The sequence below is a fragment of the Eriocheir sinensis genome, chromosome 30 (assembly GCF_024679095.1).
Source record: "Eriocheir sinensis breed Jianghai 21 chromosome 30, ASM2467909v1, whole genome shotgun sequence".
In the NCBI taxonomy this organism is placed as follows: Eukaryota; Metazoa; Arthropoda; class Malacostraca; order Decapoda; family Varunidae; genus Eriocheir; species Eriocheir sinensis.
In genome coordinates, this window is record NC_066538.1 from 6543581 (window position 1) to 6562006 (window position 18426).

At 40.3% G+C, this 18426-nt stretch overlaps 1 protein-coding gene across 1 annotated transcript; it reads right to left on the reverse strand.

Annotated features, from left to right (window-relative positions):
• Positions 1-56: 56 nt before the first annotated feature.
• On the reverse strand, positions 57-17974 carry LOC127005521 (syntaxin-1A-like). Its single transcript, XM_050874438.1, has 9 exons — positions 17602-17974; positions 15102-15185; positions 13254-13353; positions 8649-8723; positions 5817-5993; positions 4980-5053; positions 4070-4207; positions 2787-2897; positions 57-1903 (listed from the first exon to the last, which is right to left on the reverse strand). The coding sequence occupies exons 1-9, from the start codon at positions 17632-17634 to the stop codon at positions 1829-1831; spliced, it is 867 nt and encodes a 288-aa protein (XP_050730395.1). The 5' UTR covers positions 17635-17974; the 3' UTR covers positions 57-1828.
• Positions 17975-18426: the final 452 nt, after the last annotated feature.

Below are 18426 nucleotides of genomic sequence, written 5' to 3' on the forward strand. Positions count from 1 at the left end.
TTATTACTATTATCATCATCATTATTATTGCTGGTGGGAAACAGAAAACACAAAACTCAAAAGAATATCACATGTATATTATTTACAATCCAAAGTTCTTTACTTGTATGATACAGTAGTAGTACAATATAGTAAGGTAGTAGTAGTAGTAGTACTAGTAGTAGTAGGAGTAGTACCAGTTGTTGTTGTAGTAGTAGTAGTAGTAGTAGTAGTAGTAGTAGTAGTAGTAGTAGTAGTAGTACCAGTTGTTGTAGTAGTAGTAGTAGTAGTAGTAGTAGTAGTAGTAGTAGTAGTAGTAGTAGTAGTAGTAGTAGTAGTAGTAGTAGTAGTAGTAGTAGTAAAATACAACACAATACAATTTTAAACGTCAGATCCACATCAAAACTCCACTTACAAGGTAGTGGGAGTAAATAAAGCTAAACACAACACAACAACAACTGTAGTAATCTCTTGAAAAATTACAAATAGGAGTATTATTGAAAAAAATAATTAGATGATCATATATACAATCACAACTATATATATGACCCTTATTTTTTGTTGTTCCTCATCCTATGAGCAACTATACTAATTTACTTACTTCATACAATTATTTCACCCCTGTAAGAATAAGACGCGTTTTACTTTTATTTACAGATACAGCAATTATTATTTTTGGCTCATGTCTATTTATCTATTCACCCATTCTTATGTACCTATCTGTATATACCTATTTATTATTTGTTTACTTAGTTATTTAGGTACGTATTCTATTCATATCACTCAAAGGAACTATTACAGGAAGGGAAATGTGCTTATGAAAAATGATAACCCGGCGTATGAACGATTATAATTATCATCCTTTTTTTTCAGGCATTTATTACTTGGCATCATTTTTTAACCAGTTGTTGTATGTTTGCTTGTGTGTGTGTGTGTGTGTGTGTGTGTGTAATTCACCACGGCCTGATCACGAGTTGGACTCGCTTTCGCCAGCAGGTACCCTCCCGACGTGAGCAAGTGCTCATTATTGTCGATCTCTGGGCACTGCCAGGATCCACACACCACACACCCCATCCCCCTTTCTCAAGGGGGGACAGTAACCACTCTTAGTCAACGGAAAGAATCAGGCCGGAGCGGGGCTCGAACCGTCGCCTGTTTGGCCGTGAAGCCTTGCAGCGCGGCGCTTTAACCGATTGAGCTAGCAGAGGGGTGTGTGTGTAATTCACCTCTTGGTCTGCTGCGGGTCTCTCTCGAGACAGCCAGCCGTTCCCCTACGGAAAAGCACAGAGCTCGTAGTACCGATCTTTGGGTAGGACTGAGACTACTCACACACAACACACCGCGACAACGAGGTCACAACTCCTCGCCTGACGTCGCGTACTGCTAGGTGAACAGGGGCTACACGTGAAAGAAGATAAACCCAACTTATTTTCACCCGGTGTGTGTGTGTGTGTGTGTGTGTGTGTGTGTGTGTAAAAAAAAAAGACCGAAAGTGAGTCAACACAGTGATTTTATAGATGACATTGTAACCTGACCCGTTTGACCAAACAACCATAGTAGCCAAGCAAGTGACCTTATAAATCAATCTCCTGACCTTATATCCCAGTGACCCCATATCTCGGCATTCTTAACTTGGTGACCTCATGACCTAGTGACCTGAACTTGACCTTGTAGCCTACTGACCTGACCCAGTGACCTAACCAGTTGACCTTTGACCTAGTGACCTTAGGAGTTGACCTGGTACCGAGTGACGGTGGGAATGGTGCTTCTGACCTGATAACACAGTGACTGGTGCCTTAATCTCCCTGACCTGGTGACCTCGTGGCTTGGTGACCTGACCTTGACCTCGCTAGACGCTTAAGATGATGGCCAGGAGGATGATGAGCACGATGACCCCGATGATGACTCCCAGGATGATCATTTTCTGTGGGGAGAGAGATGATGAGAGTGATGGTGATGGTGGTGGTGATGGTGGTGGTGATGGTGGCGGGGTCTGATGATAGTGGTAGTGACGGTTTAAGTGGTGGTGGTGGTGGTGATGGTGTTAGTGGTGATGGTGATGGTATTGGTAATGGTGGTGATCTTGATAGTGGTGATGGTGACGGAAAGTGTGATGATAATGAATGATGATAGTGGTAGTGGCGGTTTAAGTGGTGGTGGTGATGGTGTTAGTGGTGATGGTGATGGTATTGGTAATGGTGGTGATCTTGATAGTGGTGATGGTGACGGAAAGTGTGATGATAATGAATGATGATAGTGGTAGTGACGGTTTAAGTGGTGGTGGTGATGGTGTTAGTGGTGATGGTGATGGTATTGGTAATGGTGGTGATCTTGATAGTGGTGATGGTGACGGAAAGTGTGATGATAATGAATGATGATAGTGGTAGTGACGGTTTAAGTGGTGGTGGTGATGGTGTTAGTGGTGATGGTGATCTTGATAGTGGTGATGGTGACGGAAAGTGGTAGTGACGGTTTAAGTGGTGGTGGTGATGGTGTTAGTGTTGTGGTGATGATGATAGTGATGATATTAGTGATGGTTTTATTTTATTTACTCATCCCTTAAGACTCATTTTACTAATTATTCATCTTCACTCATTCTATTTTACTCATTTCACTCATCTATATTTTGCATCGTTCCTCTTTTGACTTCACTCACCCCCCCCCTCCCCTCCCCTCCCCTCAACTCAACTTATTCACAGCTTCATCCATGTTTTAATTTTGACTCATTCATACTCACTCTCACCCTCATCCAACTCCTGACCCCAGTTCGAGCCCCCCTTCTATCACCTTCAGTCTCCTCTACTCACCTTCCGCGCCTTCCCCTGGTACTTGAGCGCCTCCGCAGTCTGCACCTTCGCCTCACCCACGTACTCCTTGGCGCTGGACACGTGGGTCGCTATGTTGTCGACCATCACCCCCTGCATTGAGGAAGGGCGTTAGGGAGGGCTGGAGGCGATGGTAGTATAGGGAAATGATTGGCTGTGGAGGGTTGGTGTGGAGAGAGGGATGATGTGGGTGTGAATGGGAAGAGTGAAAAGGATGAGACGGGGAGTGAGTAGGGAAAGGGATGGGGGAGAAGGGTTACCGTGAAAGGGTTGATGTGTGTGTACGGTATTACTAGTCTTGTGTGCTGAGGAGGCTGAGGGGCATGCACGTAATTATTCCTTCTTCTCTGCAGCGTGTGTGGAAGAGTGCTGAGTCCAAGGCCACACCATAGAGCCGATTTCACAGTCCAACACAATGTCTTCGTAACAGCCCGAACCAAACTATAGAATCCCATACAATCCAAAATAGGGAGGTCTTCGATGCCACACTAAATACACAAGACTTTTCTAGTATAGTTTCATCAAATCTGTGAACTCAAATATAAACATCAGACACTGTACAAGGAAATTTCGAAGGCTCTGGTATTGGTTTGGGAGCTTACTAACCCATCATGGGGAACTGTGAAACTGGCCCTCAGCGACGATGAAAGGAACTCCCAACCAAGACCAAGGTACAGTCTTCTACCTTCAAATTCCGCCGCAGTGTTGCCTTTCTATCTGTCTTCTATCGATATTTTTATGCTGACTGGCCTTTTGAACTCGCTAACTGCATGCCTCCCCCCTCTTCGGTGCCCCGCTGCCCACGACTTTCTACTTTTGCTCATCCCTATGCTATCCAGATCCCTTATGCAAGAGTTAACCAGCTTCTTCATTCTTTCATCCCTTTCCCTGGTAAACTCTGGAACAGCCTCCCTCCGTCTGTATTTCCTCCTGCCTACTATTTGATCTCTTTCATGAAGGGAGTGTCAGCACCTCTCCAGCCGAAATTGACCTCTCTTCCGGCCTTTCGTTCTTGTCTCTTTTACTGGGGCAGCGATCAGCGGGCTTTTGTTTTCTGTTTGTTATTCCATTCAGCTGTTTCCAGTGATGTAAAAAAAAAATAATAATTGCAAGGCTGCGTACGAACTGGCGAACACATCTTACCCTCGCCATTCTCTTTGAAGGGGTGACCATTTTACTTAATTGATATGGAAGATTGCGGTCTGTTGGATGCGTGCGTATAAACTGGCGAACACCCTTTACCTAGGATCGGATCGCACTCTTACCTGGCCCTGCACGAGGACCGCCATGTCGACGAAGAGGTCATGGAGTTCTCTGAGGGAGGTCTCGAGCTTCATGATCTCCTCGTGCCGCGCCTCAATGTCCGCCAGCTGCTGCCGCGCCTGTAGTGTCTCCGTGATGATCTGACGGAGGAGGAGGAGGAGGAGGAGGTGTTGTTGTTATTGTTTTTGTTATTATAGGTGGTGGTGGTGGAGGTGGTGTGGTGTTGACATTGTTGGTGGTGGTGTTGTTTTTGGTAGTGGTGGAGTGGAAGGGGAGGGTCGAAGGGGTGTTAACAGAAGAAAAGAAAGAAGAGGAAGAGGAGGATGTGGTGTTATATATTTGGAGAGATTTACATAGATTTACATAGATATTGTTGTTATAGGAGGTGATGGGGGTGGTGGTGCTGACATTGTTGTTGTTGGTGGTGGTGGTGGTGTTGTTTTTGGTAGTGGTGGAGTGGAAGGGGAGGGTCGAAGGGGTGTTAACAAAAGAAAAGAAAGAAGAGGTAGAGGAGGATGTGGTGTTATGTATTTGGAGAGATTTACATATATTTACATAGATATTCAGGCCACACAGACACTACGGTTCAGAGAGAGAGAGAGAGAGAGAGAGAGAGTAGTAGTAGTAGTAGTAGTAGTAGAAGTAGTAGTAGGAAACATATATGATACAAATTAGGTAAGAAAACTAAAGTAATATAAACAAACCGACCCCCCAAAAAAACAACAAAAAAACAAAAAAACAATAACAACAAAACAAAAAAACAAACTAACCGAAAACAATCATGAACATTAAAATAAAGAAAAAGATAAAGAAAACCGAGACAAGAACCAAGCCGAACACAAGAAGAAAAAAGAGAAGAAAAGAAACACAAACAGACAAACAATCAAACACGCCTGACTTGTTTATACTAACCCCCTGTGTGAAGATCTCCAAGTTGTCCTTCTCCAGCATCTCGTCCAGCTCCTCTTCGGTGGGGTCCTTGCCGGCTGGGGGGGGAGAGGGGAGGAGGGGTTATCATCATCATCATCATCATCTTCATCATCCTTCTCCTCCTCCTCCTCCTTCTCCTCTTCTTCCTCCTTCTCATCATCATCATCATAATTATCATCATCATCATAACTATCATCATCATCATCATCATCATAATTATCATCATCATCATCATCATCATCATCATCATCATCATCCTTCTCCTCCTCCTTCTCCTCTTCTTCCTCCTTCTCCTCATCATCATCATAATTATCATCATCATCATAATAATTATCATCATCATCATCATCATCATCATCATCATCATCATCATCATCATCATCCTTCTCCTCCTTCTCCTCTTCTTCCTCCTCCTTATCATCATCATAATTATTATCATTATCATCATTCATCTTCATCCTTCTCCTCCTCCTCCTTCTCCTCTTCTTCCTTCATCTCCTCCTCATCATAATTATCATCATTATCATCATTCATCTTCATCCTTCTCCTCCTCCTCTTCCTCCTCTTCATCTTCTTCCTTCTCCTCCTCCTCCTCCTTTACCATCATCACCCCCTCATTAACCGTCCACCTTCAGCCTGCCTACGACTTAACCACCTTCAACCTGACCTCTCCTTCTTCCACTCATCTATACTTCTTTTCATAGGAACAACACTGATTAGCGAGCTCTCTTCTATTCACATTTATTTTTCCCCATGAGCTGCTTCCTTTACTATAAAAAAAATCCATCTTCCACTGTCTACCTCCATCCCGCCACTCACTTATCTGCAGCTGTCGGTGGATGCGGTCCTTGCACTTGTCTCTGTACTCCTCCTGCACGTGGTGGTATTGCGTCATCGCCTCCACGAACCTCTTGGTGGCGGCGCTGTGCTGGGTCCGCCGTATCCGGGCATCAGCGCTGTGCATCTCGCCATCAGGGTCAGTCTGGGGCGATAGCTCTGTGGGGGAGGAGGAGGAGAGGGGTGGTGGTGAAGGTGGTGGTGTTAGTAGAGGTGGTGGTGGAAGAGGAAGAGGTGTTGGAAGTGGTAGTGACGGTGTAGAGAGTGGCGGTGGTGGTGGTGGATATGAAGGTGGAGGTAGAGGTGGAGCTGGAAGAGGAGGAAGAGTTGGAGGTGGTAGTGATGGTGTAGACTGTAGACGGTGGTGAAGATGGTGAGGGAATGGAGTGACGGATGAAGAGGACAAGGATGAATGGTGGATGAAGGCGAGATATAGAAAGGACTTGTTTGAGGATGCATGGAGGTCGGTGTGGCCAAACGTGCGTCTTTAATTAGGACAGTCCGGTTACTTATCATTAGTTAGTTAGTTCGTGCATTTAGACTGAGGTTGATAATTGTTCTCGTTTGGGGGCGCTAGAAAAAATCTTGTATATTATTTTTACTATACATTAAGTAACGGAAACTCAAGTCCATGATAGAGGTTATTGAAGTTATCGTATGAAAAAGAGAGAGAGAGAGAGAGAGAGAGAGAGAGAGAGAGAGAGAGAGAGAGAGAGAGATTTTTTATTTGATTTGAAATGTTTATTGACAAATTTACAGCCAAAAGGATGGGGAGAGAGAGAGAGAGAGAGAGAGAGAGAGAGAGAGAGAGAGAGAGAGAGAGAGAGAGAGAGTTGGTGAAGTTTAGCAATCACGTGTTTCATGGAACCTTAGTTTTTATGGTCTTTTTCTCTCTCCCGCCCATACGACACACACACACACACACACACACACACACACACACACACACATGGAGAGAGAGAGACGGGGGGGGTTGAAGGAAGGGGTAACATATAACTCTCTCTGGTCTCACATACCGTAAAACGAAACACATTATCGAGAAATTATAAATAAAGACCAAGAGTAAATAGATAAAGTAAGAGAGAATAAATAAATAAACAAAGATAAGAAGGGGAGGTATATCAGAGCGAGTCATAAAAAAACGATAAAGAAACGTGACATAAAATAAAGATAAGGATGTGTAATAAAACTAACCTAAATAAACTGTTTGGAGAGGACGTGTGTTGCCATATTCGGATCATTGTTTTTGTCTCGAGATGGAATGGAGTCACGGAAGGATGCTGGAGCCTGTAGATGTTTTCGGCTCTTACAACAGCTATTTCCTAGGCCACAAGGGAGACTCGAGTTGGGTAGTCATAGTGTTGTTTTTCACATTCACGATGGAGAAGCCTTGTCACACTACCACCAGGCTCATGAAACTACCCATGGAAATACTAAAACCAGCTCTACGAAGGTCTTTTCAGATGTTTAAAAGGCCATAAAGGAGTCCAATCGGGTTCTCATAAGTTGTTTTTCACATTCACGGTGCATAAGCCTTGTCACACTACCACTAGGCTCATAAAACTACCCATGGAAATACTAACATAACCTCTACTAAAGCCTTACTAGATGTTTTAGATTATGATGGGCCTGTTATTCCACATTCACGGTGCATAAGCCTTGTCACACTACCACCAGGCTCATAAAACTACCCATGAAAATACTAACACAAGCTCTACGAAGGTTTTATCAAATGTTTTAGAATATGGGCCATTTCCAAGGGCCACTAAGGAGTCTAATTGGGTTCTCATAAGTTGTTTTTCACATTCACGGTGCATAAGCCTTGTCACACTACCACCAGGCTCATGAAACTACCCATGGAAATACTAACAACCTCTACGAAAGCCTTACTAGATGTTGTTGATTATGATGGGCCTGATATTACAGCAACTATATATAAAGTCCACAAAGATTAGTAGGTTTCTCATAAGTGTTTTTCCACATTCACGGTGCAGAAGCCTTGCCAAACTACCACTAGGCTCATGAAACTACCCATGGAAATACTAACATGTTCTACGAAGGTCTTATCAAATGTTTAAAAATATGGATCTGACCTCACCTATTTTCAAAGGCCACAAATATTAGTCGGTTTCTCATGAGTGCTTTCCACATTCACGGTGCAGAAACCTTGTTAAACTACCACTAGGCTCAAGAAACTACCCAAGGAAAGACTAACATAAGCTCTACGGAGGAGTCTAATCGGCCATGGAAATACACAAGCTCTACGAAGGAGTCTAATTGGCCATGGAAATACTAACACAAGCTCTACGAAGGAGTCTAATCGGCCAAGGAAATACTAACACAAGCTCTACGAAGGAGTCTAATCGGCCATGGAAATACTAACACAAGCTCTACGAAGGAGTCTAATCGGCCATGGAAATACTAACACAAGCTCTACGAAGGAGTCTAATCGGCCATGGAAATACTAACACAAGCTCTACGAAGGAGTCTAATCGGCCATGGAAATACTAACACAAGCTCTACGAAGGAGTCTAATCGACCATGGAAATACTAACACAAGCTCTACGAAGGAGTCTAATCGACCATGGAAATACTAACACAAGCTCTACGAAGGAGTCTAATCGGCCATGGAAATACTAACACAAGCTCTACTAAGGAGTCTAATTGGGGTCTCATAAGTTGTTTTATCACATTCACTACCATTAGGCTCATGAAACTACCCATGGAAATACTAACACAAGCTCTACGAAGGTTCTATCAAATGTTTAAGGGGATGGGCCTGACCTTACAACAGCACAACCTTGGCAGCCTTACCCTTTAGCTTCGCGTTGACCTTTGCCCCTGACCTCTTGATATCCGCCATGAGGTCATCCAACTCCTTCTTGAGCTCTGCGGAGACGGATGAGTGTTACTAAGGGAATGGGTATAATGGATGAAAAGGATGAGGGTGAGAGAGGTTGAGGGAATGAGATGATGGGTGAAGGTGGTGAGGGAATGGAGTGACGGATGAAGAGGAGAAGGATGAGTGATGGATGAAGGTGACGAGAGCGTTTGGGTGAGAAGTGGCGATGGTGATTTTAAGTGTGAAGGAGAGAAAGGGGAAATGAAAAAAGGGTGAGGGAGATTACGATAAAAAAGGGAAGTGGGTGAAATGGATGAGAGGTGGATTTATTATTTTTTTTATTTATTTATTTATTTTTTATTTTTGCAGCAAAGGAGGCAATTCAAGGGCGTAAATGGACTAGTGAGAAAATGGAAAAAGAAGTAAAGCTAGAAAAGGGAAGAGAAAGGGGAAGATAGGGAGATAGACGGAGAAGGAAATAGAGAGGGAAAGGAAAGAAAGTGGTAATAGGAGGAGGTGGAAAAGTAGAGGAAATAAAGAGTGGAAGAAGGAAACAAAGAGAAGTAAAGATGGAGAGGGGGAGAGAAAGGGAAAGATAGGGAGATTGATGATGATGGAAAGGGAGAGAAGAAAAAAAGGGTGATGATGGAAGAGGTGGAAGAAAAGAGAAAAGAAAGATGGAAGGAAGTAAAGATGGAGAGGGGGAGAGAAAGGGAAAGATAGGGAGATAGATGATGATGGAAAGGGAGAGAAAAAAAAAGGTGATGATAGGTGGTAGAAAAAAAGAGGAAATAAAGATGGAAGGAGTGAAAGAAAGGGGATTAAAGATAGAGAGAGGGAGATAAAGGGGAAGATAGGGAGATAGATGATGATGGAAAGGGAGATAAGAAAAAAAAGGTGATGATGGAAGGAGGTGAAAGAAATAGAGAAATAAAGATGGAAGGAATGAAAGAAAGAGGAGTAAAGATAGAGAATGGGAGAGAAAGGGAAAGATAGGGAGATAGATGAGGATGGAAAGGGAGATAAGAAAAAAAAGGTGATGATGGAAGGAGGTGAAAGAAATAGAGGAATAAAGATGGAAGGAATGAAAGAAAGAGGAGTAAAGATAGAAAGTGGGAGAGAAAGGGAAAGATAGGGAGATAGATGATGATGGAAAGGGAGAGAAGAAAAAAAAGGTGATGATGGAAGGAGGTAGAAAATAATAGAGAAAATAAAGATGGAAGGAGTGAAAGAAAGGGGATTAAAGATAGAGAGAGGGAGAGAAAGAGAAAGATAAGGGAGATAGATGAGGATGGAAGGAGAGAAGAAAAAAAAGGGTGATAATGGAAGGAAGTGAAAGAAATAGAGAAAATAAAGATGGGAGGAACGAAAGAAAGATGATTAAAGATAGAGAGAGGGAGAGAAAGGGAAAGATAGGGAGATAGATGATGATGGAAAGGGAAAGAAGAAAAAAAGGTGATGATGGAAGGAAGTGAAAGAAATAGAAAAGAGAAAGATGGAAGGAGTGAAACAAAGAGGAATAAAGATAGAGAGTGGGAGAGAAAGGGAAAGATAGGGAGATAGATGATGATGGAAAGGGAAAGAAGAAAAAAAGGTGATGATGGAAGAAGGTGGAAAAATAGAAGAAAGAAAGATGAAAGGAGTGAAAGAAAGAGGAATAAAGATAGAGAGTGGGAGAGAAAGGGAAAGATAGGGAGATAGATGAGGATGGAAAGGGAGAGAAGAAAAAAAGGTGATGATGGAAGGAGATAGAAAAAAAGAGGAAATAAAGATGGAAGGAGTGAAAGAAAGAGGAGTAAAGAAAGAGAAGGGAGGAGAGAAAGGGAAAGATAGGGAGATAGATGATGATGGAAAGGGAGATAAGAAAAAAAAAGGTGATGATGGAAGGAGGTGGAAGAACAAAAGAAAGAAAGATGAAAGGAGTGAAAGAAAGAGGATTAAAGATAGAGAGAGGGAGAGAAAGGGGAAGATAGGGAGATAGATGATGATGGAAAGGGAGATAAGAAAAAAAAGGTGATGATGGAAGGAGGTGAAAGAAATAGAGAAATAAAGATGGAAGGAATGAAACAAAGAGGAGTAAAGATAGAGAGTGGGAGAGAAAGGGAAAGATAGGGAGATAGATGATGATGGAAAGGGAGAGAAGAAAAAAAATGGTGATGATGGAAGGAGGTAGAAAATAATAGAGAAAATAAAGATGGAAGGAGTGAAGGAAAGGGGATTAAAGATAGAGAGAGGGAGAGAAAGAGAAAGATAGGGAGATAGATGATGATGGAAAGGGAGATAAGAAAAAAAAGGTGATGATGGAAGGAGGTGAAAGAAATAGAGAAATAAAGATGGAAGGAGTGAAACAAAGAGGAGTAAAGATAGAGAGGGGGAGAGAAAGGGAAAGATAGGGAGATAGATGAGGATGGAAAGGGAGAGAAAAAAATGTGATGATGGAAGGAGGTGAAAGAAGTAGAGAAATAAAGATGGAAGGAATGAAAGAAAGAGGAGTAAAGATAGAGAATGGGAGAGAAAGGGAAAGATAGGGAGATAGATGAGGATGGAAAGGGAGAGAAGAAAAAGAATGTGATGATGGAAGGAAGTGAAAGAAATAGAGAAAAGAAAGATGGAAGGAGTGAAACAAAGAGGAATAAAGATAGAGAGTGGGAGAGAAAGGGAAAGATAGGGAGATAGATGATGATGGAAAGGGAAAGAAGAAAAAAAGGTGATGATGGAAGAAGGTGGAAAAATAGAAGAAAGAAAGATGAAAGGAGTGAAAGAAAGAGGAGTAAAGAAAGAGAAGGGAGGAGAGAAAGGGAAAGATAGGGAGATAGATGATGATGGAAAGGGAGATAAGAAAAAGAATGTGATGATGGAAGGAAGTGAAAGAAATAGAGAAAAGAAAGATGGAAGGAGTGAAAGAAAGAAGAGTAAAGAAAGAGAAGGGAGGAGAGAAAGGGAAAGATAGGGAGATAGATGAGAATGGAAAGGGAGAGAAGAAAAAAGGTGATGATGGAAGGAGGTGAAAGAATAGAAGAAATAGAATGGAAATAGAATAGAATAGAAATATAATAGAAGAATAGAAGAAAAACAGAAGAAAGAAAGATGGGAATAATAATAATAATAATAATAATAATAATAATAATAATAATAATAATAATAATAATAATAATAATAATAACAACAACATAATACATATAATAGTAATAACAATAATAATCCATACCGTCACATGCAAACATACATACATACATACATAGGTCGTGTGTGTACATTTGCTCTTTGATGTGAACTTAAGCCAGAAAGGTTACCTAACATTTCCTGTGTGTGCGTGTGTGTGTGTGCGTGTGTGTGTGTGTGTGTGTGTGTGTGAAGTGTGCCACGGGAGACGGTACACACACACACACACACACACACACACACACACACGTTCCGTCAATATTACATCGTGTGGTTCAATTAGTTGGAGATAGGGAGAGGAGTTAAACGGAGGAGGAGGAGGAGGAGGAGGAGGACGAGGAGGAGGTGCATGAGTAAGCGGTGGTTATAGAGACAGTGGAGAGGAGGTAGAAAGGAGATAAGAGAGAGAGAGAGAGAGAGAGAGAGAGAGAGAGAGAGAGAGAGAGAGAGAGAGAGAGAGAGAGAGAGAGAGAGAGAGAGAGAGAGAGAGAGAGAGAGAGAGAGAGAGATTTACATAGAAAATCAGACCACCCAGACTTGGTGGTCTGTCCTTAAGCCTAAGTGATTTTACATTAATCAGAAGGCTCCTAAACGTTGCATTTCTACTCTAGTTGATATTAAGTTGAAGGAAATGACGGTCGAGCTTATTTTTGATGGAGTTAATCGTGTTACACTGGACCACTGACGGTGGAAGCTTATTCCATTCTCTCACTACAACGTTGGTGAAGAAAAATTTGGTGCAATCTGAATTTACTTGTCTACATTTGAGTTTTACGCCATTGTTCCTCGTGCGCAAAGTGTCATCGATCATAAACAATGTTGATCTGTCTACATTCGTGAAACCATTAAGTATTTTAAAACATTCGATCAGTTTTCCTCGGAGGCGACGTTTCTCAAGAGAGAACATGTTAAGGGTAGAAAGCCTTTCTTCGTAGGATTTGTTGCGCAAGGAAGGGATCATTTTCGTTGCCCGACAGAGAGAGAGAGAGAGAGTCGAGAGAAAATGAAATCAAGATGGATGAAGCGAATGGAGGAGAAGGAAAAGGAGAAACATGTAAAAAAAGAAAAGAAAATAGGAAAAAAAGATGAAAGAAAGAAAGAAAGGAAGGAAGGGAAGTAGGAAGAGTCATAACAGCAGTAGTAGTAGTAGTAGTAGTAGTAATTCCTCCCGAAATTGACCTCTCTTTCGGCCACCTGTTTTGATTCTTTTTTTTTCTTTTTTTTTTTGTAGGAGCAGCGAGTAGCGGGATTTTTTTATTTATTATTGTTTCCTTTTTTTGTGCCCTTGAGCTGTCTCCTTTGTTGTAAAAAAAAAGTAGTAGTAGTAGTAGTAGTAGTAGTAGTAGTAGTAGTAGTAGTGGTAGTAGCAAGGGAGAGGAGAGCTTAATCATCACCTTTACCTGTCCGCCGCTTACCTGGGTCGGTGGTGCTGGATGAGAGCATTTCCCCGTGTCTCTTGCGGACCTGTGCCACGGCCGCCTCGATCTTGCCCACGCCCTCCAGTACCTCCTCAACCTAGCCGAGCAGAAGGGTGAAAGGGAAAAGGTGAATTTGAGGACGAATACGAACGGAAAGAGAAGAAAGAAAGAGAGACGAAGGAGGAATGATGGGAAATGAAATGCGGAAAGAGGAGAAGGAAGAAGGGAGATAAAGATGGAGGAATAAATAGATAAAGAGGAAAGAGAGAGAGAGAGAGAGAGAGAGAGAGAGAGAGAGAGAGAGAGAGAGAGAGAGAGAGAGAGAGAGAGAGAGAGAGAGAGAGAGAGAGTAATATTTTTTTAAATTATAATTTAACATTCTCAGAATCTAACCTATCAATTATTACAAGAAGTTAATAGATAGATAAATAGATAGATATACAGATAAAAAAAAACAATAGTACAGTCAAATACAAGAAGTCAGTAGATAGATAGATAGATAGATAGATAGATAGATAAGTATAAAAAGGAAATAGTACAGTTAAGTATGAGAATATAGATAGATACATAGATAGATAGATAGATAGACAGATAATTATAAAAAGTAGTACAGTTAATATAAGTTGATAGATAGATAGATAAATAGAAATAAGTGAATTAGTCGTTGATAATCCAAGACAATGATAATAAGTACATAATTAAAGAGACTTATTATATTAGTTCTAAGGAGACGTTGAGTGGAGGTGAAGGACGAAATAATAGATAAAAGGAGGAAGGATAGATAGTAATAGATAGTGAATTAGTGATGACCTTGTGACCTGAAAGAGACGCAAGCTGGGACACGTGACCTCAAACTACCCATGACCTCTCTTGTGACCTCTCCCATGAGTTTGATATTGTTTTTTTTCTTGTCCTATTTTCTTTATTTTCTTTATTTCTTTTATTTTTGCTTTAGATTATATTTTGCTTCACTTTTTTTTCCTGTGTTAATTTATTTACGTCTTTTTTATCGTTTTTACTATCTTGATTTTCTTTTTTTCTTTATTTTCTTTTATTCTTTGTTTTATACTTTATTTTGTTATACATTTTTTCTTTGTGTTAATTTCCTTCCGTCTTTCTTTCTCTTTTCTTTTTATTCTTTTGATTTTTTTTCCTTTTTCTTTTTTTCTTTATTTTCTTTTATTTATTTGCTTTAGATTATTTTTCGTTATGCTTTCATTTTTTTGTTTGTGTTACTTTACTTACTACATCTTTCTTTTTTTTCTTTTTCTCTCAATTTTCTTTATTTCTTTATTTTTCTTTATTTTCTTTTATTTTTTGCTTCAGATTATTTTTCGTTATACTTTTTTTTCTTTGTGTTAATTTTTTTTTTCCTCTCTTTCTCTTTCCTTTATTATCTTTCTTTTTTTCTGTTTTTCTTTGTTTTCTTTTTCATTCAGTCATTCATTCACGCATTTTTTTCCGGTATTTATTTGATTTATCCATTCATTCATTCATTCATTCATTCATTTCTCTCTCTCTCTCTCTCTCTCTCTCTCTCTCTCTCTCTCTCTCTCACACACACACACACACACACACACACACACATTATATTTATTATCTCCTCTTCATCTATTTGTTAGTTATTTTTGTTTATTCATTATCTATCTATTTCATTCTTTCGTCACACACTTACCCTTGACCGTAAGTGGCGTGACCTTTTATTATTCTTTTATTTATCTATTAATCTATTTCTCTCTTTCTTTCTTTCTTTCTTTCTTTCTTTCTTTCTTTCTTTCTTCTTTCACACACTTATCCTTGACCTTAAGTGGCGTGACCTTGCTTAACCTGTTGACCTCGACTGACCTGCGAGAAGAACCGCTCCATCGCTGCCTGTTCCGCCGTGACTGCAATGTCGACTGTGACCTCAGCTTGACCTTCATCCTGGCCCTGGAAGGTGACAAACAGCCTGAGTTAGAAGCAAAAGTTACCACCCACCACCTTAGCTGACTCATTAGGAAGTGATTATCGAAAAGTAGGTACATTAAAGCACTTGACTAATATTACAGGAAGAAAAATAATACAGTACTTAAATAACAGTATAAGTTTTGGGTGTATATATGAATAATTTAGGAAGTGATTGTCGATAAGTAGGTACATTAAAGCACTTGACTGACATTATAATCACAAAAATAATACAATACTTTAATTACAGTATAAGTTTTGGGTGTATATATGCATAATTGATTGATCACACACACACACACACACACACACACACACACACACACACACTACAGTTTACAACGTTGCCACATTGTCGTACCCTGAACATTACATTTATTATTTTTAGCCTCCAAGACTGCCGTACCCACACAAATGATGTTAGAAAGTTAAGGGTATCGATGTTTTTATGTTCTTTTTTGCTATAGTTACCGGTTACGAAAATGTAATCCGCTGAGTACGATAATTTGGCAACGCTGATTACGAAGACAGACAGACGGAAGGCCAAAACATAAGTCGACTAACGTATCGATCGACTTGTCACATCCATGAGTTCCGTGGGCGTCCCCTTTGCCTCCTCCGCTCAAGGTTGTTGCTTCGTACGGATACAACGTTTTGAGCAGCGGAAGTAGAACGTTTCGAGGCCGTAAAAACAAACCGTGACAACGAGCAAGAAAATATCAAACAAACACCAAAAGGAAATGACAAAAACGAAATAGGCTCAAGATGGAACTAGTTTTTTTTCAGTACCTTTTTACTTTATTATTACTATTATTATTATTATTATTATTATTATTATTATTATTATTATTATTATTATTATTATTATTATTATTATTATTATTATTATTATTATTATTATTATTATTATTATTATTATTATTATTATTATTATTATTATTATTAGTAGTAGTAGTAGTAGTAGTAGTAGTAGTAGTGGTAGTAGTGTTACTATTATTATTATTATTATTATTATTATTATTATTATTATTATTATTATTAGTAGTAGTAGTAGTAGTAGTAGTAGTAGTTGTTGTTGTTGTAGTGTTATTATTATTATTATTATTATTATTATTATTATTATTAGTTGTAGAAGTAGTAGTAGTAGTAGTAGTAGTAATATGTTTCGGTCTGGTGGATTATCAAACTCATGCTAATTGTTTGCATACTATCATTTGGCGACGAATTGCGTGAGTCATTATGGAACAACTGTTATAACATGTGTGGGCGCCTTACCTTACAGCTCGTGTGTGTGTGTGTGTGTGTGTGTGTGTGTGTGTGTGTCGTCCATTAGTGATGTTAGAGATAAAGAAAGTTGACATTTTACCTTTTAATTAATGCACCATGCACACATACATTAATACATACATACATACACACATACATAGGCCACAAACATACATACATACACATAGCATGGAGATTGACATACAAGCATACAAAAAAATGGAGAGAGAGAGAGAGAGAGAGAGAGAGAGAGAGAGAGAGACCTTAATTATTATTCCTCAGCTGGCACTTGTCGAACTTGGGAAGAGAATATTAAGTAAAACAATTATTTCCCGTTTTAGAACAGGAATGAATCATACACGTGTGTGTGTATGTGTAATTCACCACGGCCACGACACGAGCAAGTGCATGTTCATTATCGTCGTACTGCCAGGACCTTCACCACACACCCCATCCCCCTTGCTCAAGGGGGGACAGTAACCACTCCTAGTACACGGAAAGAATCCGACCTGAGCGGGGCTCGAACCGCCGCCTGTTTGGCCGTGAAGCCTTGCAGCGCGGCGCTCTAGCCCATTGAGCTACCAGAGCGGTGTGTGTGTGTGTGTGTGTATAATTCACCACGGCCTGATCACGTGTATGTGTGCGTGTGTGTATGTGTGTGTGTGTGTGTGTGTGTGTGTCATAAGTAGTGATAAGCCTACACAGTTTCATCCCACTTAGCAGGAAGACATTACAACACACACACACACACCAGTGGTTCCCAAACTTTTTTACATGATGCCCCCTATTGATTTATAAGAAATCCTCACGCCCCCCAATCCTTTGTATATATATATATATATAAATATATATATATATATATATATATATATATATATATATATATATATATATATATATATATTGAAACTCACGTGAGGAAGATTCAAACTGTTACTCCTTCATGTGTGTGTGTGTGTGTGTGTGTGTGTGTGTGTGTGTGTGTGTGTGTGTGTGTGTGTAAAACTGCAATTTTTGGCAGATGGGATCACGCCCCCCCCTGTATCCAGCTCACGCCCCTCCAGGGGGGCGCACCCCCCAGTTTGAGAACCACTGCACACACACACACACACACACACACACACGAGTAACTCACAGCCTTTAGCTCTTGCAGGCGGTCACGGATCATCTTTCCAAGCCTCCTCTTCCCTTCCTCTTCCTCCTCTTGTCTCTCCTCTTCGTCCTTAACACCACACACCCACACCAACTCTACACACGATGGTATCTACACTCGTATGACCTCCGCTCTACACCTCGTCCCACACATCACTATTAATAACCTTGCCTCACTCGTATTGCAGTAAAAGGTATCACAATATATATATTTCAACTTGTCCTTTGTTTCTTTCTGTCTCACTTCTATTCACGTAAGGTTTGAACGCTGAGTGAGTGAGTGAGTGAGAGAGGGAGTGAGTCAAGAATATGTCACCCTCGGAGCTGAGTCAGTGAGTGAGTGAGAGAGAAACAAAAAAAAGAGGGAGAGAGGGAGGGAGGGAGAGATAGTAAGTGATAGTGTGGCAGACACTGTGCGCGCGCAGGACACACACACACACACACACACACACACACACACACACACACACACACACACTTCCTTTACTTAGTTGGGTAGTCTGTTATTAATTCATCTTTTTATTATTATCATTATTTATATATTATTATTATTATTTACTATTATTATTATTGTTGTTATTTTTCTTGTCGTTCTTGTTGCTGTTGCTGTTGTTGTTGTTCTTGTTGTTCTTGTTTTGCTACGACGGTAGATTTTTTGTTATTTCTTTGTTTCGTTTTATTTACCTTTATTTTTCTTTTAATGTTTTTTTTTTTGGTTTGAGTTCCTGTGTGTGTGTGTGTGTGTGTGAGAGAGAGAGAGAGAGAGAGAGAGAGAGAGAGAGAGAGAGAGAGAGAGAAACAGACAGAC